Below are 27,409 nucleotides of genomic sequence, written 5' to 3' on the forward strand. Positions count from 1 at the left end.
GGCGGATTTTCGCTTTGCAGCGAGTTGGCAATTCCCTGCGTGTGGCCTGCGGCACATTACACGGCACTTTTGCAATGCTCCTTTACTCGGAGCATTGCTGCATTTAAAACTCCCCCTGTGTCCCGGAGGGAACCGGGGGAAGGGAAGGGGGGGAGGAAATTGCAGGGAGATGGGAATGCGGAGGTGGGAGAAAGTGGTGGGGGTGGGGAAAAGCATGGCAGTGTCTCGTCCTGTGCAGGGGAGCAGTATTCTTTCCTCTGCCAGCCCTTATACTGCTATGTGTGCACACACACGTAATCATCAGCATTTTTTTTTTAATAGCGGCGTTGGTCCAAATTGCTTTTCAAATGACTGTAGGATTATTTAACGTGCACAAGTTGTTTGCGTGGCAGCGTGGGAAGCCAGACGAGTAGGAAAGCAACCAGAACCGGTGCCAACATTTGCCCACGCTCTGTGGTCCTATGTTGGGCCAACTTACATTTATTTTAAACGAGCGTTTTAATACATTTAAGTGGAAACCGGAGTACCTGGGGAAGACCCTATGCGTGCGAGGGGAGTAAACGCAGCCTTGCCTGCCGGAAGAGCTCGCCGAAGGATTTGCGAGCTCCTCGCACAATCCAGCTTGGTTAAACTCAGGATGGATAGTAGGCATGCCAGCGTGAATGTTTCTAACTGGCCCCATTAGAGGGGTCCACGTTTCACAAGCATAAAAGGGAGGGCATGACTGGCCGAAAAGACCACGAAGCTTCGTGCGGAGCGACCAAACCAGGTAGCTTCCGCGCAGCATTGCGCAGCCCGTGAAAGATAATGCCGCCCCACTGATTCGGATGGAGTAAGACTTCTGCTGTCAAACCGGAGCTCGTCCGCACACGTACGAACGCCTCCCATGTGCACCGTTGTCGGCCTTAACAATGGGTGATCTCTCGTGGAGTACTCCCCTGCTCCACAGGGTTCTTTACCTTTCTTTGTTCTTGTGCACGTGGTGTTCATGTCCGCGTGTAATTCACGTGAATTTGCTCTCGTGTAAGAGTTTCTCATTACGGGAGGCTAAGCGGGGCCCAAGTTTGAATTATAACCCAATCGCTGCCTCCCTACCCCGCTCGCACAGCTCTTGACGCCTCCCAACTCCAACCTGCACACAACTAGTTGTGGTGGCATTCGAATTTTTTTTTCTCACCCAGCAGCAGAGCAGTGATGAGGCTGTTGCTACTCGTTAGTCCTGTTTGGAGATTCTCAAAGGCATTTTTGGCTCGGGGAAAAATATGAAATACATACCACAGTGTCTCCTTAGTGACGTGACATTGGCTAAAATTATGTAAGCTAACAAAGTAAGGGGAAAAAACTGGCACAGATGCAATCGTCTAGGATTTACATCTTGCCTGCTGCGATCAAATAGTTGTGTTCATTATTCTTGGCAGTGTCCTGTGGCAGGGCATTAAATTCAACATCTCCCTAATGAAACTCTGTGTTAGCGCTGCACACACTGGGAGTCGGCCGCAGAGCGGGTGTGTTTTTTCGAGTGAGCTGAACGGTTTGACCTTGTATGTTGGCCGAGCGTGGTGTGCGTGTTGGAAAGCCCGGAGTTGGTCATTTTCGGCGCCCGGTTTGCGTTTGCCAAACTTCACTCGTCCCGCAACTCTCAATCGGCGTGGTGCCATTTTACTTCCCATAAAAAAAAAATTCCCCCCCTTTTACGTCAATCGTTGCGGTGCAAGTGTGAAGGTCGACCGCTCGCCAGCCAAAACGAGACAGGGTGGAGTTTAAAAAACACATTAACTTGGCAGAATGTGCCCGGTGATTCCCTGTTGCCCAAGGTTGTCGGACATCAGGAGTGATGAGTTTTGTATCTTTGTTTTTCTCCCCACCCTCCCCCATTTATTGTTGTTTATATTTGAAACTTGGTCTCGTAGCGTCATGTTTTCCTCCCCGCCCCACGTTGTGCTGGTTATCTGTCCACGCATGGCTCTGGCCGCGGTACGCAATCCGTGGCCCTGCAGCCATGCGCTGACACGGGCGCCGACTGGCACTCCGCGGAGCCCGTGGTTGGGAAGTTTCTCCGGCATAGGATGGCGTACAAGGGGAGGGAAGTGTAGGCAGGGGGGGTGGGAGACGGGTTGATTGGGAGGTACCCCCCCCTGCAGGACCGCGCAAAGTAATTGGGTCGCCGAGTCTCTCCTACCCCCCCGCCCCCCCCGCATCCCCCGTCTCTCCCAGGGTGCTCGTGGAATTTCGCGATTGCGACGAGTTGGCACGGGTGAGATTGATGGGCGAGAGGGTGAGCTGTGGCCCAGATCTGTGCCAGCAAAGAAAAAAAAGCGGAGTAGCTGAGTGGTGCGAGCATAGCAGTTAGCTGTGCATCCACAACAAATCCGGCGGCAGCTTGTGGTTTTGTTTTAATTTGTGCGTGTAGGAGGTGCTGGCCAGTTACGCTTGGTCATGCGCGCGTTAAATGTCAGAGATTATCTCTGTGCTCTAAGTTAGTGCCTCAAATAACACGACTACCCAATCGACTCATTCACATATCACCTGACTTAATCAGGTCAAGCCTGCTTGACGAAGCATTCAACCCGTGCAGAGCTGTTCAGTCGAACTCGAATACACTTGTGATCCTTCAATATGCAAGAACTTGAAATGATTATGGCCAATTTGAAAGATCTACGGTGACCACTCCATCTTGTTAGCTCCATTACAGTGGCTTGTTGGTGCTTCTTTAGTTTGCTGTGGGCAAAGGTATTTCACGAGACTCGTTTTTAAAGGCAGTCATTATGTTGATTGGATAATGAGCAAACTAAACTGTTATGATTTTTTTAGATTGAATGAACCCATTGCAGTGTCATTTAATGTATCATGTCACAAGCAACAAGAGATCATTAAGGCTGGCTTAACAAATGCAGCCTTGAAAAATTCAATAAACTTGCAAACGGCGAGGTAGTTGCCAGTAAGTATGTACGTGCGCTTTCTGCATTGGCGTTTTGCACGTGTCCGTCTCCAGTGTGTACTGCAAGACGAAGTGCCTCCTGTAATGAGTGCTGTATGGCGTGCGCGTGTGCATGGTGTCACGTGCTTTAACACCTCGCAAATGGCCGTTGCTTCACTAGGTGTGATTAGGTTGAGATGGACGCTAATTGCCCTTTAAAGACATGCCTGCCCTGATAAGAGCTGCTGCTGCTGCTGGCAGGCTTGCAGGGCCGTGGGTGTTAACAGCGTCCTAGGATGTTTTAATGGCACAAACATGCACATTAACAGTCACCCCTAATCTCACGCTTCTCTTGGTATAATGCCTTGCGCCGTGTAGAGGGGTGACACGTAGGCGCAGTGGTTGGCACGCTGAACTATGAACCAGGCGACCTGAGTTTGATTCCAGGCCAATGATATCTGAACCGGACCTGGGGCCTGCCCCTTATTTCCGGACCAGCGTGCTGAAGTATAGTCGCAATAACCCGCATATCCATCGCTGCGAGCGGGGACCTTCATTGCTAGATTTCGTAGTAGGCCGAAATATATCAAGCGACAACATCACACTTATTGAATTGTAAAATTGACCTTTGGTAATGAAACTGTGCATTGTGAGCTGACTGTAGTGTGTGTGTGCGCTCCCCTTCCCTAGGACCTGTACGTGCAGTGGAAGGGCCCGTCGTTCGAGGTGCAGGTGGGGCTGCACGAGCTCCTGGGCCACGGCAGTGGAAAGCTCTTCACCAAGGTGTCCACCGCCACATGCGCACCCACTCGGCCTTGCACACGTGGTCCGCTCCCGTGCAGGCCAGCCCAGCCTGATGGTACCACGCGCAGTCCCACCCAACCTAATGTACAGGGATCTACCGCCAGATGGACGCCAAGGTTCATATATGGTTGCGCCTCCCCCTCCCAGGCGGTGACTTGGCCTAGCGGTAGTGCTTTCGCCGCTCGTTGCAGAGGTTCGTGGCTCGACTCGAGTGGCTGCCCTGATGAAACCATAACGTTACACGCCGTCTGCTTTACATTGGATGTTGAAGATCACAAGAGTAAGGACGCCCTGTACTGGCACTATGGTCCAAATCTTGTTAATTTGGAATAGACTGCAATCATTGGATCATCCTGGAACAAAGCAATGAGACTCGGTGAGGCTGTCCTGGGTAAACGAGTTTATTAATAGTAATAATAATCAAAAAGGATGTTACATTTTTCTCTAATTGTAGTATTTTATTCCTCTTTTTTAAATGCAACTCTTTGTCAATCCACTGCTGGATAGAGGCCCTCTCCAAGCTGTCTCTCATGTTGGTTGTTTGATCTTATCACCATGCTGCTCCATGTGATTTGGTGAAGGGGGGGTGTGAGGGAGGAGCCCAGGAACGGTGCAGATGATAAGGCTCACTACTGATGTTATCCGTGGCTGGGAGTCCAACTCGGGTGATTGTGTTCATAGCGCGGTACGCTGACAACAGCGCCGCTGTTCCACCCCCCCCACCTCATCGTAGGAGACCCCGAGTAGGACCATAATCTCCTTTGGCACCCTCTGTGGACGATGAATTCGGATCACTTCACGTGATGATTCAGATGGCCCACTGCAGATCAAATTTGAAAACAAAAAATCAATAAATGTTCAGTGTTGGCATATGGGTGTTGTTTTTAAAGAATAAATAATTCAATTAAATGTCATTAGAAATTGTATCCCTTCTAACATAATGACCAAAACCCATCGTCCTGCTGTCATAATCATTATTATCATTTATGGCCCTAACGAAATTCCACACGACACGGCCAGGTCCCTTGAGGCTTGCGTGTTGGCGGTGCGACCAGGGTCGCTGCGACTGCGTCCAGCATTTCCAGCAAGACCTTGCCGTTATTGCCACCGCCGCCGCCTTGCCCCTGTCCATTTTTTTAATTAGCTTTTCCAAAGCCCTCGGGGGGGTAACTCAATTCCAGCAGATTGTCAATGATTGTTGGACAAAGATTAGCCCCTACACATTTTTCCACGCTAATGCCGCAGCGGTGGCGCTAATGACGGGGCGTGTTCTTTTGTTAATCCGCCAGCCCCGCATGAGCGGTGCGTTGGGCAAGAGCTCTGCCGTGCTGCGATCTGTGACGCGCAGTTAGATTCCTGGACCCGATGCATAAACGCCAGGTGGTGATCGGTATCTGAAAGTGTCCTTGCCCCACTTCTAGGTTGACTCAACCGAACAAGCAAGTGTTTATGTGAAGGTGTACGAGCACCATGTCTGGTGAGACGGATGGTGAAGTGTGTGTCATGCTGGCCTTGTCAAGGATTGTTGGTTAAAGATTTAACAGTGTGCCATGCCGGTCATATTAGGTGCCCCTCAAACGGCACTTGTCCTAACCGTACTAATACTTGCATCTGTGTGTGTGGGGGAAATGAAGCCATAGGCTTGCCTCGTGAACTTGTTCGTCTCAAGGACACGTGTATGAAACGTCCCAACGTGTGCATGTGAGTGTGCAACTGTGCGCGAGGAGTGGTGGCGCAGTACTTGGTAGTAGCGCGTTGTGAACCTGGCGACCGGAATTGGATTCCCACTCAAGCCAACTCCAGTGACAATAATCTCAACTGGTCCTAGGCCTCCCCAAGATCGACACTGCCTTAAAGGAGTACTTTGTGCGGCGTGTTAAACATCAGCACTGGGAAGATGAAGGTGGCTGGGCATGGTGCTGCCCACGTTGCTCCCTAATGGGCCATGTTGGCCTTCATAGCTACTTGCTTACAACACTTAAGCCAAGGGTCTCTTACGGCTATAGAGAGGTCTGTTGGTGTGTTCTCAAAGTGCACCTAGCCTGGCACAAGTGCCTTGACGTCACCACCACTTGGTGGCGAATGGCGGCTGTTGTTGGGCTGTTCATGCATCGGTTGCTCATTGGTTTAAGCGTGGAGCAGAAAAACAATCGTAGATTTTATTTAATTTGGCTTTTTTTATTGTACTTGGTACTTTAAAGATGTGCAAACACATGATGTAAGTTGTTTTAAAACTGAAGCATCGTCCAAATACGAGAAACTCGCGCAATCTGCCTTAATTATCAAGTTGTTTTAAAAGCCGGCGATTCATAGCAACTGTCGGAGCTGGTGCGATTGCAAAGCTGTTTGGGCGAACGTAACGAGGCCCCGCTTGGGTCGGGGGATCGTCGATGTGCCGCTGGCCAGCCATACTCCACAAATGCACAATGAGGCCTTTTTTTTTTAGAACGACATTTAGGTGAACTTTTTGAACAACCTTGAAAGGGGGAAGCACAATGTTAACAAAAGCAGTGGAACACGGCCAGAGGCGAGCACGATACGGAAGCCCGGCGTGTCCACTTGCGGGGGGCGGTTTGCGCGCCGCGCGTGAACCGCTGTCGTGATCGTTTGATGTGGCGACCTGGGTGGTGCTTGTGAGTTACCGTTTTTTTTAATTCGTCGTTCGTCTTTTTTTAGGATGAAATGGAGGTGTGCGCGTCGAAAGTTCGCGCGACGCCTCCGTCGAATAATAACACGTGCGGTTGTGTTTGTGTGGTTTTCTTGTGACAGTACGTTGAAAGAAAGAACAAACTGTTTGAGCCTGAAATAAAAAAGGAAACTTAAAAAAATATATCCATAAAACAGAGTTTTGCACATCAAGACAGTGAGACGTGTTATGACAGGTGCCTGTGTTATGATTACATTTTTTTAATGGAAATGTTTACCTTATCGCAGGCTGCAACCCACATTTTCTTTCGTGCGTGCTTTTTATAACAAGGCTGTCTTGTAAAATATCACTTTGCATCTAAGCCTCGCCCAGTCACAGAACTGTTTTTATTTTTCGGAGTTCCTCTTTCGATGTTAGGGCAGTTTTAAAATAATGCTCATGTGCGGTACGAAACCACGATACCCAGAGAAAACCCACATGCCTGGACGAGGTGAAACGCACACAGAAGGCTCTAAAGCGTCGTCATCCCCTCCCCCCCCCCCCCCCGTTATGCTTGTTCAGAGGCATTTAACATCGCCTTGCTTCCCCATTGAGTGACAAAATTGGTTCGTTCAGATGATTGTCACCACCTGTGGCCTAGGTGCACTAACTCTGCACAGCGCCACCCTCGCTGTCGGTGGTGTCCACTGCCCTCGCATCTTTATTTAACCCGGAGAAATCCGATGAGCTATGACGCTCTTGTTCACAGATGTCGGTCTCCTCGACTCGGTTCCACCGGTGACCATTGCAATGCACGGCAAGACGATGGTCTTGCAAGATCGGATCTTGTAAAGACTGTTTTGCTGTGTCGGCATTTTTATTTGCTAAAGTTGCCAACCAATACAGGCTCCGTTCCACCTTAAAACATTTGTTAATTTTCTTTGTTTAAATGAGGCAACTAAGGTGAGCAAATTGGGGAACAATTACACACGAACACATGAAATAGATTGTCAGGTTTGTCCTCAATGCTGCCTTGTAACAGATATAGATAAACATGTATAACAGGCTAATGTCTTGGGCAGCGCGCGGTCCCTTTTCAGAGCAGAGCGGGAGTAGTTGGACCAACTTTTGAATCTCCCGCTGTTGCAAAGGCCGCCGCGTGGCTCCCCCGTTCCAACAATCGCCGGGGCAGCGGTGCTCTCCGTCCCAGAGCCGGTGGCAGGATACCTCCGTGCTCTCGTGGCAGGCTCGGCCTAATTCACCACGAGGGGGGGGGGGGGTGGTGGGTGGCTCATTTGGCACCGGAAACTCCACTGGCGATCGAACTTCCAATAGCGAGTCACGTGCCCTGCCTGCAGCAGCAGTGCCATCCGGCTGGATATGGGGGGAGGGGAACTTAAGTCTCCCATTTTTCTGTTTTTAATTTGGGCTTTGTTGCAACGAATGATTTATGTGGGTGGCCATGTAGCTCGGGAGGAGGTGGTGGTGGTCGGGGGGCTTGTGCCAATGTTGGTCGGTGTTGCCGAATCTGTCGGATCGGGGCGAATCGCCGCGGGGCAGACAAAGTGAAAAATGAGCGCTACCGCCCCTGTGGGTCCGGCGTGGTTCTCCCGCGCGCAGCTCTAATGGTCTCTGCCTGGTAGGGGGACGACTCCACGCGACGTCTGCCCCCCTCGGTTTTGTGTCTGACAGTAAGTTTCCCGTGCTCGGCTCGGAGTGCGCAGGCCAGGCCTTCCCAAACTCCGCTTCTCCTGAACCCCCGCGGCTGCTGTACGCATTTCCAAGGTTGACGATTTTTACCCTCCCATTTCGAATCCGGATTAAGTGGTTTGCAGCGGCACATGCCAGAATGCGTTGGCGTTCCACATGATGGAGAGTTAACAATTGCCACGTGAAACATGCATACACGAGATGCCCATCTTGATTTGAACGGCGCTCCGTACATCATGGGAGCTATTATTGCCCAATAATGAGGTGCATGCACAGTAGCTTTTTAATCGGCATTGTGTCCATGATGTGAAGTATTTTTTGCAGAGCAGTGCGAGTGACCCTTTTATCCGCACCAGGGGCACGCTTTCCCATTATGCCCGGCTACAAAATAATTGGTTGTATGTATAGTTGCACTGTCAGAGCTGAAATGTATCAAAAAATCTAATTAAACCAAAAGACATGTTACACACTGTTTGTATGCAGTCATTGACTGGGCTGAGACAACCAACTTGCTATGCCAGAGGGAACCGGGTTTTAATCGCAGATTGCGTAGCCAGATTCGAACCCAGAATCTCATCGGTACTGGCTCAGCTCCTGCCCCCGAGCTCAAGGGGGTCACCCTTCTTCTCTTAGCTGGCGCTTTACTCGGTTCGTGTTTTCGCAGTTGTGGGGGGGGGGGGGGGGGCGACTTCAGAGGGTTTGTAATCCTGACATCCAAAACCACCCCTTTGAGGTGCTTGTAGCAAAAGGCCACTGCAACGCGGGGGGGTGGAGGGGGTTAAAGCAGCGGGCGGTTGGTTAAAAGCTTTGTGACGCTTTAATTTTACTGCCTGGAAATTAAACGCCGGTGCATAATTGGTTTCTTTTAATATTGATTCTCAAGCGCTTATTTTGCGTGCATCGAATTGTGTGACGAGAGTCATTATTTCATACGGCATATTATACGTAATGGGTTGATGTGACCCCTGCTGTCACGAGCGGCTTTTAAATTCACCACGATGTAAACTAAAGTGGATTCTAGAATTGTGAATCGGGACCCTGAATTGAGACGATTCGTCGCGTCGCTGCGGTGGCGAGTCTGCGCCTCTCGTGATGATGGTTGTAGATGGGCAGGAAGAGGGAAGGGTTCCAACCGATTGTTGACATACACAGCAGGTCCATCTGTTGGAAGACTACCATCTCACATCATTGAGAATAAGAATAAAAGAAGAGAATTTATCATTGAGCCAAAAAAGTATATATAATTTTTTATACTTGAATTATTGGTTGCCTTTCATGGTCAAGGTTGTTGCAGTGTGGATTAACCTAAATGCCATCTCAATTTAACTACTCGCTCCGGCACAGGTTTTTCAGCATGCAATTGACTTCTCTCTCAGTCTCTCTCTCTCTCACTCTTCCCCATGCAATTTACATTATGTCTTGTTATCTCGAAGCAGCTGTACAGCCTCCTGCCTAATTAGGGTGGTTTCAGCAGAAGGCAAGGACTTGGCATTTTCGTTGCGATGGTGGTGTGTGCACGTGTTTTGTGTGCGCGCGTTTTGTGTGCGCACGTGTCGACCGAGCTTATTGGGCCTGTGTGTGGGCGCACAATGCCCTTGCGGTCTGCGGATCGTCATGGAACACACCTCCCCAATGCACGCGTGGAACCCTTGAGACTGATTTTCTGCCGTGATAAGACGGCTGTCCAAAATATTTTTTCAATTTTTTTTGCCCCCACCCTCCATCAAATGTGTGCGTATGTTTTGTCCGTCTGTGCCGCAGGATGAAAAAGGGGTTTTGAACTTCGACGTGGACAAGGTGGTCAACCCGATAACGGGAGAAAAGGTACGGTCAAGCCGGTCTTGTGCTCTCTTGCATGACCCCTCACTGTTTCATAACTCCTGATTTGGCAGCGTGTGAACAAGAAAAGCTCGCATATATACTGTGTTTTTATAGCGCAAGGTACAATGTCAAACGTCAATAGGCTAAAAATTGTAATAGACTACAATTTCTTTGGTGACAGCCCACAACCTGCCTCCCTGAACGCAGGAAACCCCCCCCCCCCCCCGCCGCCCCCCCCCCCGCAAGCTGTGTGCAGCGTGATGCGGCTGTCAAGATTAACAAATCGTGCCCATCCCTTCTTCGGTGGACACGGACGAGTCTTTTAAGCTATCTTCGTTCTATGCACTTTTTGTCTCTGATCGAAGCAATAAACGTTGGAGTAAGTGGTCATTAAATAATCTCGTAGCCCGGCTCTAACTTTGTATGTTATTTTGTACACGCTGCTGTGAGCGGGTAAGTGAACCTTGTCACCGACATGCAGTGACCTGAACGGTCTACGGAGGATTGTTTAGTGCTCTCTAAGCGGAGGGAACACCCCCCCCCCCAGAGTGGCGCACTCTGCTGCTGTTGCATGGCACTTCGTTGGCGTTTGAGCTGTGGGAGTGGGGGGGCACGGTGCAATCAGAGGGTTGAGCGAGGGGGTTTTGCAAGAGGCGCAGCACCGAGGGCTCGATCCTCGCGCCAAATGCACATTGGGCTGTCCGCAGAGGCCGCCCATCGCCATCACTGGGGCAGCCACAGTTGTGGTTGTTAATGGGGGAGCTCACTGCTGACCCTGGGAATGTGGCATTTCATTTCCTGGCTTACAAATCGTCAGCTGGAGATGAACGTGGGTATACGCTTGTTTTGAGCCGAGGGCGAGCGGAGCGAGAGAGACACTTGCACACTCTGGCTTTTTGACGACATGAACGTGGACACAACTGTACCTGCCTGCTCAAATTATGGGGTTTGTTACCTCTGGCCTCTTGCCACCGTTCAGGAGGTGTGCGTGTTACTGCAAAGCCTTTCGATTTACCTCGCATGGAGAGCGGTCGCCAAACCTGCGTGCACGCAGGACAATCGGTCGTCTGCCCTCCCAGTTTTACTCCCAAATTTATCTTCCCGTCATTATGGGATTAATACATTGGCTCAAGTCGCATCGGCGCACCACCTTTTTAAACTCGGAGAAACCGGTTAAGGAAAACCTTCTTTAGAAATCCTTATCCACATTCAGTGGCTCAATGTTTTATATGGCTTGCAAAAAGTGTTCATGTGTCGGTCAAACTGAAATGATTGATCGTGAAAGCTGGAATAATAAAAATGTATTTTCAACCCAAATTTAGTATTTTTCTGGGTCCTTGGCAATGGAAGTTTAAAAAATAAAACAAATATTTTTCTCAACTTCTTTTTTTTAGGGTTTGTTTTATACACCTCCTAAAAACAAAGTTTACCCTATAAATGTAATTAATGACAACATAAACTACAGAGTGTTCTTTGAAAGTTTCTAATTTAAGAGTTTTTTTCTTTAATCTACAAAGGAATGCCTCTCTGCAATTAAGATAAATTTCCATCAAAGCCCTCCAACGGTACGGCGCGGCTGAGAAGGCGGCATTTGAAACGATAATCGCGACTTGGGCGAAATAAGAATCCCAAAACAGCAGCCTGCGCCCGCGGAAAGATGGCTCGCCAGCACCACGTGCGCACGTGCGTAGACTCCATTACCGTCTCCCGCCATCTCGCACGTTTTACGAGCCCCTCCGCTGCAGTGGCAGAAGCAGCAGGCGGCGCATGTGCGTGAAATTGTTTCTGTGCGTGCCAGCGCGCTGGTGGCGCTCGCCAAGTTTCTCGTTGCCCTCCCCACGTGAGGTCTTTTTTTTTTTTTTCTAAGCGGAACACGCTACTCTGCACCTTGGCCACTCATGGCGCCAGTGTGGGCGAGCCTGCCCTCTCGCCACGCCACCCTCTCGTGGTGCCACCCTGTCGCCGTATTTCGCCGGCCAAGTGGCGGCATCGAAGGGCTCTTGGTTTTGCACGTGGATTTACATGCGCTCCGGGAGCGAAGCCGCACATGCGCTTGATCCGCTGCCTCCACCTTTGCTCTCTTGTGAGCTTGTGCCTCCTCGGTGTTACAGGGGCCCGTAGGAGGGCTGCTTGAACTACTGTCGGGGGTCTCCGTGGCACTGTGAGATTCTGCAACACCGCTCAATTTATTTTGCCCATGCCTGACCTGCATTCACTTGCGCTGCCATGGATGGTATCTCCGAAATGTGTGCGAGTGAAATTAATGTTACCATTCACTCCGATTCTGATCGTAAAGTGAGAACGTGCTTGGGCACAGGCTTCTGGACCAGGCACGTAGAGAAAGGTTGTGTGTGCGCGTGTGCGCACATTTAAGGTCTCTGAGCGAATGTATATTATTTTAATAGATCTTGATGAGAGCGAATGGCAGTGGCTTCTTGCGTAGATCTCATTTGGAGTAAATGGTTGTGACGCTTATAGATGTCAATGAAAGGGATGAGCAGGAACTTTAATATATCTCTGTGAAGGTGAATGCCAATTGCTCTAATGGATCTGAATGAGGCAGAGTGGAAGTCTCCTCCTTTTAACAGATCTCGATGGGAGTGAATGGCGGTCGGTAAGACGCGTCAGATTTAACCATCCTCGCAAACTTGGCAGTCGCTCGTTGGCGCCGTCGTCTACGTGAGGAAACGTGCGCTAGGCCCAGCGCCAGCTCTGGCGCAGAAAAAAACCCGTTGCCGCCATCCCCCGTGCCTACCATGGGAGCCGTTCAAGGGCCACGGTGCAGATGGCGGGGGACGTGTTTTTAACGACCGTGCTCCGATGAGGGCAGACGGGAAGAAGGATCCAGGGTTCTCTGTTGTTCAGCCACACCAAGCTTTTTAAGTGCTGCCAGTCATCTTTTTTTTCTTCCATTCGGATGCTGCTCGTGCCCTCAAAGCGCCCGCACGGGTTTCGCGACGCGTCCCCCACCGTTCGCGGTGGTGCGCCGCTCTCGGCGGTCGGCCAGCGGTCGTCTCTCAACTGGTCTCGGGCATGGCTCGGTGGGAGGATGTCGCTCGCGAAGATTCACTTGCCCCCACCCCCACCTCCTGTGACACTTGCGGTTGCTGTGGAGGCGTGCGAGGTGCGACTGGCACACCTGCGTGGTAAATGAGGTGGCCACCATGTAGCGAGTAACTCGTGTCGTCCGTCCGTCCATGTGGAGAGAGCGCGTTATGTTCTTGTGCGCTCCTGGGATTTCTCCCAGGCTCTGCGGGTTTTCTCCTAAGCAGGAATTGAAAAGGGACTGCGGTGGCGGTGGTGTACGAGCACAAATAGTAATAAAATAAAAACTCAATCTTTGTCAATAACACTGCTCGACACCAACAGAAATATATCGCAGGCTGACAATCGGCCAGTGACCTTTCCTCTTAAAGTAATGTGCTCAAAGTCCCAAGAATGACTCACGAGGGAGTTTAATCCTGCGGTGTTTCTGGGTAGAATGTATGAATCCCGGACGGCAAGAGACGAACACCATTTGCGCGAGTGCTCCATTTGGTGCTGCAAGATTAGCGCCTTTGCCCCTTCTTTGGGGACTCCTCGGGTTCATCCACCCGAGCTGCTATCGACACGGAGCCCGTTGCAGTGCGAGACGACGAAGCTTTCGGAGCAATATAAAAACCGTTCGTCATGCGGCGGGGAGCTCATTACACCCGTGACGCGATGACATCGAGTGATGGCCGGCCGCCACTCAGAGCCACCTGCTGAATCGCAGTCATCTCTCCGCCGCGGTGCCGCCTCCTCCTCCGCGTGGTGGGGGGCGGGGGGCAGCTGGGGGCCCGCACAAAACCTGGGTGGCCAATTATCGGCTGCTCGTTAACATTTCAACCCTTCTCACCTACACGGCTCCCTGGGGCACGGCCGGGGGAGGAGTGGGGGGGGGGACATCTGGGATGCGGGAGTTATCGGGCACGGAAATTAGGGGGCAACGTGCGGTGCCCGCGACGAATGCCGCGTACTTTTTTCCCACGCCAGGTGCTCCGCAGACCTTTCCGGGCTGCAGCGTTTATCGCTGTAATGATCGCAATTGCTTTATCAGTCCCCTGGACAATGAGAGGTAAAGAGCGGCAAGTCTTTGTGGGGGGGGTGGGAAAGCTGAGCGTTTACAATGGACCGCTGTCCGGATTCCGGGAAGAACTGCTTCATCAATTGGTCAATTCCTTTTATTTAAAACAAAGCGAAAAGCTATTGATATTCAATATCTCTTCTTCCCTGGTGGGAGAGGCAGGTTTTGTCGAGTGGGTGGACGCATGGAAGCATTGTTTTGTTTGTCCTGTTTTGGTTTCTGCGAGGAGGAGGAGTGTGCAGCATGTAAATGTGAGAACACGTGGGGATAATGGAACTGGTCACCGACCGCTGTACGAAAACAACAGCAACAACCAAAATGGCTTTTCTGCATCGAACCGACTTCCCCCTCCCACACTGCCCCCCTCCGCTCGCCTGCGTCTCCACCGCCTCTCACTTTAACAGACCCTCCGTGTGCCCAGCTGTGTTCGGTGGAAATTGTCGGGAAAGCTATCCATCACTCGGCGCTGGGCCCGCCGCGCGCTTCCAGCAAGCCGCCTCGTTATTGCTCCCTGTGCGGCCTTCACAAAAATATCTCTCCCATCACGTGCACTCTGTTCGGCGACCAGGAGGGAAGGAGTCGAGCGCAGGGCGTCGTCTTTAGTCAATTAAATCCCCTTTAAATTTCGATTTAAAGCTTTCGTGACTGCAGGGATTCATCTTCTTGGTTATTTCGGTAAAGTTACGTAGAATGGAAATAATAAAATAAATTAAACATAGTAGACAGAGTCTGTCTACTCGACAGACCTGCTCTCCACCTGAGGACGGCTGCTTGCGTTGTGGCCGAAACGTGAGAATTATTTTATTATGTTTTATTTTTATTATTTTATTATTTCCATTCTACGTGACTTTACCGAAAGAACCAAGAAGATAAATCCCCTTTCTAAGATCTTCCTGCAACACCGCTGCCGTTCCTCGGGGTTCTTTCTGTCGGCCGTCTTGACGGTGGGCAGGGGCGGCGCTGCGACGAGGCTGCCTCGCGTCAGCGCTGCGGGGGCCGCCACGGAAGCCGCCACGGAAACCGCCACGGAAGCCAACGTGACTGATTTTAATGAAGCCAAAACGTCCCGCTCGCGCTCACAAGGGTGGCCGAGAGGAAAGCCAAGGTGATTGTTAAATCGGTGGGTGGCTGTGGGGGGGGGGACGCACGGAAAGGTTTGACGTGCACGCGAGTCTTTTTTAAATTCTAGCTTCATCGCTCCGCAATGGGCTTACGATTCTTAAACGTGAGCCGCCGTGATGGCTACACTCCCCCTGCCGCCACCCCAACCCTTCGGGCGGGAAGGGGGGGGGGGGGAGTCTTTCTTGTCAGACATACTTGTCCGCTTTGCTGCAGGACCGCTTGTCAAGTGGCGTGTGAATCGGGAGACCTGAATCTCTCGCCTCAGGAGGGATGTTGACAGCTGCGCCAAGGAGGGTTCTGAAAACCGCCCCCAAACCATTGCACCGCGCCGTGCCCACTCTCTCCATCTCTGAATACCACCGCTGCCTGGGCAGTGCCTGAACAATGTCTGGTTGTTGGGTCTATTTTGAGCCAAAGCATTTCTAACGGGAAAACAGCAATCTCAAGACCCAGAGAACATGAATAGCAATCACCCTGTCATCCCGACCTGCATACGGTGCACAATACTTTTTTTCTCGCAGCTGGCACTGAAGCGAGAGCAGTTTCCTGTGCCGCTGTGTTGTGAACTGTTGAGACGACCTCCCAAGAAAGGTGCCTGCGAGAGGAATGTGAGTGGGAGGCGGGGGGGGTCACCTCTCCTTCGGCCTCCCCAGCCAATCCGAATCCTTGTCAGAAAGTGGTTGGGGTGTGTGGCTACACCGTGCAGGTGTGCGTAATTGCTGTAATGGTGCAAGGCTCCCCGTGATTATTCGTCCGTTTCCACTCTGCAATCCAACCGTATCGTCTCCTGCGCAACCGCAAACCCCCGAGAACCCTGCACAAAACGATGAACACAACGACGTTTCCACGCAAGCCCGCCGAGCAAGAACGTTCGCTCTCAAACAACGAACCTTGGGACAATCTCGACGCTCCCAGCAGGGGCGCCGCGGGGCCGGTGGCGCTCGCGTTGATGCAGATTTACATCCGCGCCTGCCGAGCGGCGCGTAATTGCATTAGGACGCGTGGCGGCGGCCCCGTGTTGCTCCGAGCGCGGTGACGACGAGGTGCGTCCAAGTGATAAAAAGACCCAGATTACGTGGAGCTCCTGTGGGCGCAAGCTCTCGCCGGGCGCCTATTAAATGTGCGTCCTACGGCTCAATAATGGAGTGTGTGGAAACGCCGACTGTGACGGAATTGCTGCAGTCGCGGCTCTCTTGAAGTCCGGCTCGCGATTGTGCTGTGTTTATTTTTTAACGACTGCGCTAAACGACGACATTTTTCACCCGTGCGCGAGTCGCGTGGTGTAAAGTGAGCGTACGTCGCTAGAAAATTGATCCGTGTGTTTGATCGGCATGAATGGTGCCGGCAATTCATGCGAACATCAAGGGGGTCACCGTGCCATGGCTTTTGTCAATTCCTGTTGGCCGCTTCCTGATGCAAAACGGGATGACGCACTCCTGAGATCCGTCGCTTGACGTGAAGCCTCTGGATTGTGCAGAAATAATTGTGTAATAGTGACACCAGAATGAGGAAGTGTCTTGTAGATTGCTGACAAGTATTAGATTTTAAAGTTTTCTACTAATTTTGATTTCTTTGGATATTTGAAGTTATTTCTGGTCATTCCAGTTTCCTTTGCACAAAAATACTCCTCGTGGTTTAACTCGGCATCCCGCAGTGCCCTACTGGAAGAGTCTTGACTCCATTAAGGCAAGTATCATTAAGTGAGATCCTTTGTGAGCGTTCCATTCTGGCGACTTGACGAGAGATCTGGAAGCTATGCGTGGCTCTCCCGTCATCGGCTGCGCGTCACCTAACTCCGCCCGGCGACCTGCGTTTTTTTTGTTTAAACCGTGCTTCGGGTGAGAGGCGGACCCCCTCGCCGCACCACGTTAGTAATGCGCAATAAAAAGGCCAACGAAATACGGTCGTGACGACAACGACAACAAAGTTCTAAAGCGGTTTGGGCGGAGACATAAAACATGCATTTGGGGGGGGCCTTGACGCAGCGGTCGTATAAATTGAGCGGGCAGATGACATATTTCGCAGGGTGTCGCGGGGGCTGCCAGCACTTCAAGCAGTCCATTAATCTGCATTACGATAGTGGTGGGCAGCGACTTGGGCTTGGGGCTAGCGGTAATGAATTTGTTTGAGCTGCCAGGCTTGGAAGTAAAAAGCTCCGTGTCGGCGTGTGAAGTCTGCTACTGGTGGATGGTAGTGGGCCGCTCTTAATTTTAGTCTGAGATGTCTTTAACGCGTGCGCCGTGCGGGTAGGGGAGGTGAGTGAGCGCTGGTGAGTTGCGGGTGTTTTTTATCGCGAGGCTTGTACGAGAGGGCTCCGCTCTGTTGTCGCGTTACTCGGCTAGGTAGCCGAGTCCGTAATGTTCTTGCCCATGGAGGCTGTGAGGTTTGGCAGGGAGCAACCCCCCCCTCCCCCCAGCCGCTGCTGTCTTGTGTTGCTGGGAGCATGTCGTTTATTAGAGTGGGTGGTAAAAGCCCTGTGATAATCTGTGCATTTGGAGACAAATGCCACATTTTGGAACGAGATTGCGCAACAATACTGAATTCCGTTTGTTAAGCTATGCACGAACTGTGGACATGGCAAGTGAACGATACACACATGTCTCTGAATACCTCAACCAATTACCATACAAAGAAACTTGCATGAATACAATATTGCGGAACTCTCCATTTGACGGTTGACGGCTAATTTAAAACAAATAGGACTTCACCCTTTATTTGAATTCATCAGAGTTCATCAATGCGGTGATTCTCGGTCGGAGTACCACGACTCGCGATCGTGTAGCAAACGCAGGTCTGACGTCGGCGTGCGGTACTTGGAGAACTGTAATTGCAGATTAAATATGCCCTTGTGCCTAGCGCGCGCGCACGTGTGCCTATTACGCAGTTACACGGTGGGGGAGTGGCATCGCGGTTAATGATCGCGCTTGCGCCACGGTCCCGACCACCTGGGTTTGATTTCTGGCCGAGATGCTCGACGTCGGCAGCGTGGGCTTCCTGAATCTGGCCTCGGTTGGCTGGTGCGTGTGAACATGAAAGTGCTCGAGAGGCAAAGGCAGCCGGGCGTATATGCTTCTAATCCAAGCGTGCGTGTGCTGAGATCTGGACACATTCCCATCGGCGAGCGCCTCCGGCTGGCGAGGTTGCGTTGGTTGAGTCGTGTAGCCGGCACACTCGGCCACCACAAGCCCAAGCAGCTTCTGTTGGGCCGCATAGAGGGGGCTAAACGGGTACGACATGGACTGGAGAAAAATTGGAAGAATATGGAGCTGATTGAACTTGCCAAAGACTGGTACCAGCCGTGTCAAGATCGGCCTTTGTGGAGGAGGCTCGTGAAGGACGCTACTGGGCGCCCTCCAACAACAACGGAGGGCGGAGGAGCGACGCTCACAACAACGAGCGGCACGCCGGGTGGCTAAAATAAAGCAAGTTGGCACAGTAGGGGGTTACAGCTGGTGCATCTACCAGTCCTCTCGGTCGGCGAAGCCATGGCACCTGGGTCTGTCCCGTGACCTGTCGGCGAGCCTTTGACACTTCGTGGCCTCAAAGTGCACCTAGCCTGGCACAGGCGCTGTGGTGACATCACTGTCACTTAGTGGAAAATGGCGGGTATTGGTGGAGATATACGGCTGCAACAAGGTAGATAAACGTGAGTGGTCCGTGCCTTATCTGTATGTATGTTCAACTTCTCTTGCACCGTAGCTAAGCTTTCTTATCGGAGGTGCGATTTTTTTTCATGGTACAGTAACTTGAACATGATAGCCAGCAGTTGAAATAGGTAGCCAGTGTGAATCTCTAGCGGGGGAGTTGCGTGTCCACGCACGCATCTAGGTGAGAAATGAATCGGAGATTTAACAAACGAGGAATCGAGGAAATGGGCGTGGCAAGAACCTCGATCTGACAAGTTGGAACGAGACCGCCTTGGTTCTAACGGACGGATCGCAGACGTCGGATCCCCTGTCTTCAATAAATTCAACGCCGGACACGACCACAGACTGGTGTAGTGCAATTTGTGCTGAAATTTGGCCAAAGAGGGGGCAATCCTGATTGCAAACAAAACGATGATGATGAACAGAAATCCTATGTTGACATACGCCTCCCTTTTGTACGGCGTGTTTACAGAGATAACAGAATTTATTTGTTTTGCAACGGCAACTAAAGTTCTGATTTTGAGGTCCGAGGTTGTTTAGCTATTCGGCAGCTTTGGTTGAGCAGGAAATGGATTGTAAATGAACTCGTAAGCAACAGATTTGTATGCTCATAAAATCTATCGATGAAATGGATGTCGCCACTTTGTTTCGTGAATTAATGAGCGTGTTGTTAATGAGTAGTGCATTGCAAGTGGAGGTGAAGGTTTTGAACGCAAATTGACCGACAACTGCAAAGACCCGTGAAAGAGAAATGTAAAGGGATGGAACCTTGACATTATTCGCAAAAATGCAAAACTGATTGGAGAAAAGAAATCTGAGTGTCACAAATTATTGAAGACGTCATCGCGCGACGGGAGCGTGGAGGCGGCAAATGGGGGCTGATGATTGGCAATTTTACAATGGTCGCCCGTGGGGAGAGAAATGGAACCCTAACTCGGGGGAGAGGATCTGAACATACGTGTGGATTCTCCCCGAACAGAAAATGCACTTGGCTCTCGATCCGTCCCACATATCGATGTTGACACCTGCAAGCCGCCATGCTGCTGCTCCCAGAGATGCAGTGTGATTTTATTTACGTGGCGCTTTTAAGTCCCCACAACTTTTCACGTCGACGTTCAACAGAGGTCGGTGTAAATCTCCGAATTCGTCGCGTGGTTTTGATACATGTTCAATACGGATTCCAGACTTTCAGAATCCTACCGAGTGTCGAGCAATGTATTGAATGGTCGAGGCCAGGCTGATGTCCACTACAGTCACCGAGACTCGTCACCGAACGCACGTGAAGACTAACGCAACGCCTGCAATGCAATCGTGCGTTTTGTGTGTGTTTTTTAAAACCTGTTGTTCAGCACCGCCTTAAGTCAAGTGGCCAGAAACGAACAGAGCCATCAGAGTTGCGATGGGTAACCGTTTACGCACTTCCTGATTTTTGGGCAAGGTTATTTATACGCAACGAGACGACGGAGCGTTGCGCTGTGCGGTGCTCGTGCACGTTGTGGATGAGAAGCAGCAGTCCTTTATCGGCACGTGGCAATTCCCCCCCCTTCTCCCCCCCCCCCCCCTTGCGATTTTAATTCGTTGACCTTATTCAATTCAAGAACCTGTTCACTTCAAGTTGCCATTCTAGCACCTCTAGTAACTGCAGGGGTAACACCAATCCATCGCATTCAACATGATGCAAATTGAAAATAATTGATTCTGTGCACGCACTGTGTAGACCGGTTCACGGTTCCGTGGCTGACACGCTGATATAAAATGAACTGCAGTAGCTCGCGAGAAAGTAAATCGGCAGTCGGTAACGCCTCCTTCCCCCGCATTCGTCCCTCCACATTTTCACTGCCATCGGCCACACGGACTTCTCGGCGTGAATTCGTTCGTCAGCATTGGTTCAACGCAAGCGAACACTGGACTTGTTTTGACATTCAGTGTCTCTATCGCTAAAATGTGGGTCATAGTTCGCCGCTAAAACTAAATTCATAACGCACGAGAATCTTGAACACCATCGTGCAAGAATGTCAAGATAAACAAGCGGATAATCTGCAAATCCTCTTGGAAGAGAATCCATACTGTACCCCAATTGGAAGCATACATGCCCCGCTGCCTTCGTTTCTCTAGCGCTTATGTTCGCACGCACCAGCCTGTCCTTTATGAGGTTAAGCCAACCTAGCCCAGGTTCAGAACGCGCGCGCTGCTTATGTTGAGCATCCCGATCTGAAATCTAAACCCAGGTGGCCAGGATCGTGGCGCGGCACGATCATTAACCACGCTGCTGCTCCCACCGCGTAATTACGCACAGACGCATGGGGACGGGCACGCGTGCGTGTAGGGCACAAATGGTGTTGTGCGTCCGCAATAATAAATAAAAACTACGAGCGGAGTGGAATGAAGGCGGAGATTGATGTTGGCGCGTGACATTTACTGCTACGTGAACACCCATCTGCCGAATGTAAAACAGTGAAACAAGTGCAGGGGAAAACGAGCAGCATGCAGGCGCCGATGACGTGTGTGTAATTGGGGATTGAGCAATTAACGATATGGGCGTTATGGTCGTGTGACGGAGTTGACTTGTGTCGAACTTATTTATGTTTGTGTGGTTTTTTTCTCGGCCGTTTTTTTTTTTTTCTGGAGCGCTTTCTGCGTCGTGCGAAACGGTGAGGACACTGCCAATGGGAACTTTTAGTGATGAGTGTACCACCTTGTGTCGGAGGACAGCTGCAGACATTTGTTAAAGAGTTCCTGCTAAAGCCTCTTGTCCACTTAGTGGAATAAATGCCATCAAGTGGATGGAGGTGGGGGAGGTGATTTGATAAACTGGGCCACCACGCCGGGAGGTGGAATCGAAACGGTCGACCTCTGGTTTGCGAGTCTGGTGCGCTCCCCGTTCCACCGTGGCAGCTCTCGCGATGCGGAACTTGCAATGCGCAGTTGTTGGTGTTGGGGCCGAGACCATCGGCTTGCCACATATAGGTGCGTAGATTAACCGCCGCTGGTGGCCACCAGGTTCAATGCAGGGTCTGGGTGGCTCGGAGCTGCGGACGCGGCCGTTTTTACAAGTCTCCCGACCCGGCGAGCCCACCGCCACCATTTATATTTGTTGTTTACGTGCCTCGGCCTGCAGTCGTGACGGAGTACCCGGCGCAGTAATTTCTATCAATAACAATTGACTGCGGTTCACACGTGACGCCCATTGCCTTTTTACGTAGGCTAGGGTTTAAGTATATCGCAACATATTCCAGCCATTACCGGTCCAATTACCGCCACGCTTGGACATTCCCCCATTTATTACACTTGCCATAAAACCCCGTAGCAATTGCGGTGGCTGTGTCTTTGGTCCCGGAGCAGCGTAATTGTGCCCACTTTATTTACACGGGGGGGGGGGGGGCAATGTAAACTTTGACTGCTCGAGGGGACCAGCGGTGTGATGTCCCTCCTCGCGAGCTTCGGCTCGACTTCGAAAGAAGGATGCATTCCAAAAGCGCAGATGGCTTTTGTAGATAAGCGTCTAGGCTGGCTGACGTGAGTTAGAAGATTAGTGTGGGGGGGTAGGGGGGGGCACGTTTTGGTCACCCCAAGCGTAGCACTTCAAAAACGTCAGCGCATTACCGTGTTGAAGCGTTGTGGGAGTGGTGTCACCCAATGCTGTGACAACTCTCCTCCCAGCTCGTCAGGCAGCCTGGGACATGGCCGAGGTGCGTCTTCCTTTTTAAATCGCCGCTCGCCTGTCCAAACATTTAAGTTCTACGACGTAAAAATTCCATCTCTGCTCTGACATCGCTGTGTTTGTATTTCATCTCTTATGAGCTGACTTTGTCCGCTGCTCTGGTTTTTACTTGCTCACGTTCCGCATTTGCGTGTAATAAATCCATATTTTGATTATTTAAAATGTATTCTTACAATTAATGCATTAAATCGTGCTTGTAGAAAATAAATGTTCATACAACATATGCTAATCATATGCAAATTGCATACCATTGCAGCGTTTGGGATGCCGAATTGAACGCAACTTTACAAACGAGACTGAGAAACGGTACCAACTCAACCATTAACGATAAGACGCATAATCAATAATTGAGTGCAATCGTAACCCCAAAGCTTGCCGATCGAACTCGCAGATGGGGGAGGATGGGGGGAATGAGTGGTGAATGCCCTCCCCCAACCTTATCAAGCGTGCCCAGTCTCCCGGACCGCCCTCGTGCCAGAGCCGCCCCAGGCTCGCTGTCGACGAGCACCAACGTTGTTACAAGCGGGTGGCGAGGGTTGGTGGCACGGTGGGGGGGGGGTGGGGGTGGGGGGGGGTGGGGGTGGGGGGGGGGGCCTGCCAAAGTGGTTTTGCGTTGACTTGACCGGTCAGGCTCGTGTGCGGCGGCGCTGGCGTTGATTTGAGAAAAGTAAATCCTCAACGATGCCCCCCCCCCCCCCCTCGTCTCGTTTGAACCGCGGCCGCTCGCTCCCCTGAGCCCCCCGGACATCCTGTAATCGTTGCCGGGGCGCTCGCAGCTTTGATTTTTCGTTTGTGCCGGGTTGGGATGATGTGCCGCCGCTGCCGCCAAATTGGACCTCTGAGGCTCTTTTAAAGAGCAGATAGTGAATGCAATCGCAAATTACACACGGTGTCCGTCTCGGAGGCAGCGGCGTTCACGCCGCTCTTGCATCCTTCGCCCCGCTTTGTTTGCGCTTTTATTTATTTATCTTGATGTTGTCGTCTCCGTTGTTTTGTTACGTTGCCGTACTTTGGTTTTTATACCCCCCCCCCCATAATCGCTACGTCTCCATTTTTCGGGGGCCCGCTCGCAGGTCCCTGCGTCGTCGCGGATGCCCGCTGAATTATTAATTGAGCAATTTTAATAAGTTCTGGTCGGGTGACCAGCGGTTATGAGGGCTCAGAGAGGAGGCTCTCGCCGCTCAATTAAATTTCGCCCAACGTTTATGAACGAATTCCAACTTACGGCTCCGCCATTTGCGGCCAACAAGTTTATTTAAATTTTTTTAAGTCTGCAACTGCAACACAAACTAAAGATTATGGATGTTGCACTTAGTGGGTGATGGAGGATAATTGGCACAAATGTCCCCCCACCTCTCAAGGAAGTCTTTTAAAATAATTATGGAAATGGCACCGTTCGTTCCGACATAACGATTTCATTAACGGTGACTCCCAAGTGGTAGCAGGTTCTAGGGGGGTGGTGGTAGTTATCCTTAGCGCTGTGGGTAATTTTAAGCATGCCCACGTGTTTAGTGATGTGCAATAATTCCATTGCATCGTGCATCTGAAGTGCCGTTGCCCATGTTTTCTCGCGCACGGGCGACGCTTGCACTCTCGGCACGTGGTGCGTGTTACGCCGCATTATTTGCTAATGCTGCTTTGCGAAGTGTTTGGTTTACTCTTGAAGTTATTCTTTTCCACGTACTGTGGGGCCCATTGGGCTATTGGTGGGAACACGCGTCGGTACTCCAAGGCGGAATAATCGACAAACATTACCGAAAACATGGCAGAAAGGAGACCTATTATACATTTTTTAGGAATCTAATTTCATCCCCCAAGTCGTGATAGTTGATCAAAAATCGTTGGCGGAATTAATCACGGCGCGACTGGAATGCCCACGGTCAACCACAACCCCATTCCCAAACTTGACCACTCCACTTAACATTCACCCTAACCCCCACTTGAACCCTGTGTACAGATCAAGAGCTGGTACAAGTCTAAGGAGACGTGGGATGGCAAGTTCTCGTCCATCGCGTCCACGTACGAGGAGTGCCGAGCCGAGTGCGTGGGCCTCTATCTGAGCCTCGACCTCGGCGTGCTGCGGTGAGTCGCGCACGCACGGAGAACTGGAGCGATGTTCGTATGTATTAACCGTCGGGCACCTTTTTCAGTTCACACACACGAATAACTGACGAGGCGGGAGCCTGAACAAATACCCTGCAGCCAAGGAGATAAAAACTTTATTAACGGGCGAGCAGAAAAACGGTGAGCGTGGCATTATTCAAGAATGCACCAAACCCTGTGCGTGGCAGAGAATGTATCTTCAGCCAGTGGGCAGCCTCACCTTCCGGAGCCCCGTGCTAGATCGAAAACTCGTGTTTTATATTTTATTTATTTATTTTTAAATTTATTTTTTGCAATCCCCAGCACGATGGGACAGTTTAAGTGGATTTATGCTAAGGACTTTGTCGGAATCCCCTGCCACGCCATGGTGGGACAAACTGCTTACGCAGCTCTGTCCTTTAGTTTTCTGTTCCATTTTTTTCTCCCCTCCACCTTTTTTTTTTAACACCGGGCCATCTCGCCACGGTCCAGCGAGCATTGGTAATTGGCTTTCCCCGGCAGCCGTGGGGGTGAGATAAAGTCGCCGTGAGCCGGCTCCCGCGCTCGTAAATCGCCCGATAACGCCGAGCCAACGGCGCGAGCGCGGCGCAGGACGCTCCGCAGGGCGGGGAGCCGGGGGGACGGGCGAGCGCCGGGTGGCGTCGCTCTGACGATGACCGTGGGAAGATGTGGGAGATGAGACCGAGGCGTGGGCATTTGCTGGGGTCTCAGCGAGAGGGCGTTGGTTGAAGAGGGACCTTTTTTGAGAGGCGGCGGCTGTCTGTGCGTTTCTCGAGGCGGCGCGGTCGCGGGCGGGCCCTTGGGGGGGGCGCGGGGGGAACGGGAGGGACGTGGGATCGCGAGCGGACGTGGCGCGGATGGGAACCCCTGAACCTGCTTCCCCTCTTGCAATGCAAGCGATTGTTAGAACGCAAGTTTGTGAGCGTTTCTGTTTTCCTTGTCCTCCCCTCCACGTCGCGTCCGCCTGCCATCTTCCCGCACCACCGTCTCCGTTACAGCTGCCTTCACGTGGTGGGCCCATGATTTAAGCGTTGCTTATTGGCCGCTTTGGCCTGGCAATGATCATAACTCTTATGAATGGTTGCCTGGGCCCAGGCATTAAATGATGCTCATAAATAGTGCTGTTAAGTTTTGAAGCCCGAATTGGGTTTTTTAATTATGCGCTGTGATTCAGTGGCAGCCTTCGCTGTGCCTCATCAGCACCGCAATTCCACGGCTGGTGAGCACAAAAGGAAGAGTCGTCCGTGGGTGGGAACAAAAAAAGGGGCAAAACCTCACTGATCCGTCGCGTATGGCTTTCCTCGCGCTCGCTGCTGCAGCTGCTGTTTAGAATGTTTAATTAAAGTTTTCTGCCCGACTGGGCCACGTAATGAATAAATATGAATAAGTGAAGGGGTGAAATGGTTCACGGTGGCTGCACCACTCATTCGTCGTAAGCGCCCGTGATGGGAGCCCTCCGAGTGCGTTGGCAACTGGGCCACCAGTACGAGCCGTGGTGTCTTGCCTGAGCGCAGTGGACATCGGAGAAGCATTGCCCGCTTGAATGGTTGATTGATTTGAAACGTCGCTGGCTCCACGTTGGGTGGCGTCCCCGCCGATGAACCACTGTGCACTCGGCCGACAGTTTAGTTACCGCTGCTGCCTCGAGTGTACTGTGAGCATGAACGCGAGCATCTGCTGTCAAGTGAGCGTTCAAGGCGCCCATGTGACCGTCCACAAGAGTAGACGACGGTTTTCCAGTGCCCCCAACCCTAAGTGCAAATTCCAAAAACTGAACGGCTCATTTGTAATGAGAAAGTTCACCACACTCTAAAGGAAAATGAAACGCGGAGCCCGCCTGCTCCGTCCAGTAGCACCCATACCCTGCGCTTGCCCCACCGAACCAGCTCGGCCACCTGGAGAAACCCCATGCATGGCCGTCGCCCAGCCCCTGATGGTCGCCCACTCTGACCTCGTTCGCTAAAGTGGAGAGAGTGCGCAGCAAACTTGCTGAGGACCCGAGTTGCACAAGTGTGCACCTTGTATTATTTGTTTGATTTTTTTTAACGTTGAGAAATCGTTACGGTGTGCACTACCCCACCATAGCCCCGTTAGGCTGCACATCCCTCGGGGAGCCTCGTGCGAGCCAGGGTACATCTGATGGAGCGTGCTCACAGCGCTCGGCTGAGTCGAAAGTAAATAAATTGCCCCATTGCAGATACCCTGTTGAAGTCACAGTGGTGGCCGTAGGGGATGGCTTAGGCAAAGCATGCAGGGCAGGCGGGCGCGACTTTAATAACAGCGGCGGGAGCGTGTAAACCAATACATTTCGCCTCGATTCTTTTTTTTTTGCCTGTTACTGTTGTGGGAGACACTGCCACTCTGAACAATCGCGCTGCGGACAATTGGCAGCTCCAACCCTATCCGTGACCTCGGCACGAAAGGTGCACGGTTACATCACGCCCACCAACACAGCCGTTACTGGGTCCTACGGGCCCACCAAAGCCAATTTTTCTGATAGGCAGCGGCGCCAGGTATTTATCATGGCGGAGGAGCGCATTCGCCGCGGCCGCGTGGCGGCGACCAACCACTGGGCGCCCCCGACCTCTGCAGCCCGTTAACCTCTCAGGCACAGGACCATTGCGCTATGACCTGGGGTGCCAATTAGGCCAGAGGTGGCGGGGAGTTGCTCAAACGAGCAGTGCGCTGGGGCCCGCCTGCAACTCGCCGCTCCGAATTCGGCAGTGAGAATTACGAGGTGTCCCGAAAAGTTACGTCTCGATTTTATTTCGCCCACCAACACAACTTTTATACATTCAATCATGGGAACGTCGTGAATGTTTGACCGTTTTTC

The 27,409-nt window shown here is 51.6% G+C and overlaps 1 protein-coding gene across 1 annotated transcript in view; it reads left to right on the plus strand.

The window, feature by feature from the left end:
* Nucleotides 1-27,409, plus strand: part of DPP3 (dipeptidyl peptidase 3) — a 68,763-nt gene that overhangs the window by 22,255 nt on the left and 19,099 nt on the right. Inside the window, exons 12-14 of the mRNA XM_078858716.1 lie at nt 3,608-3,700; nt 9,819-9,881; nt 24,431-24,555. Of these exons, the coding sequence (XP_078714842.1) occupies nt 3,608-3,700; nt 9,819-9,881; nt 24,431-24,555 (281 nt within the window). The remainder of the gene's footprint in view (nt 1-3,607; nt 3,701-9,818; nt 9,882-24,430; nt 24,556-27,409) is intronic.

Source organism: Lampetra fluviatilis, chromosome 7 (assembly GCF_964198595.1).
Source record: "Lampetra fluviatilis chromosome 7, kcLamFluv1.1, whole genome shotgun sequence".
Classification (NCBI taxonomy): Eukaryota; Metazoa; Chordata; class Hyperoartia; order Petromyzontiformes; family Petromyzontidae; genus Lampetra; species Lampetra fluviatilis.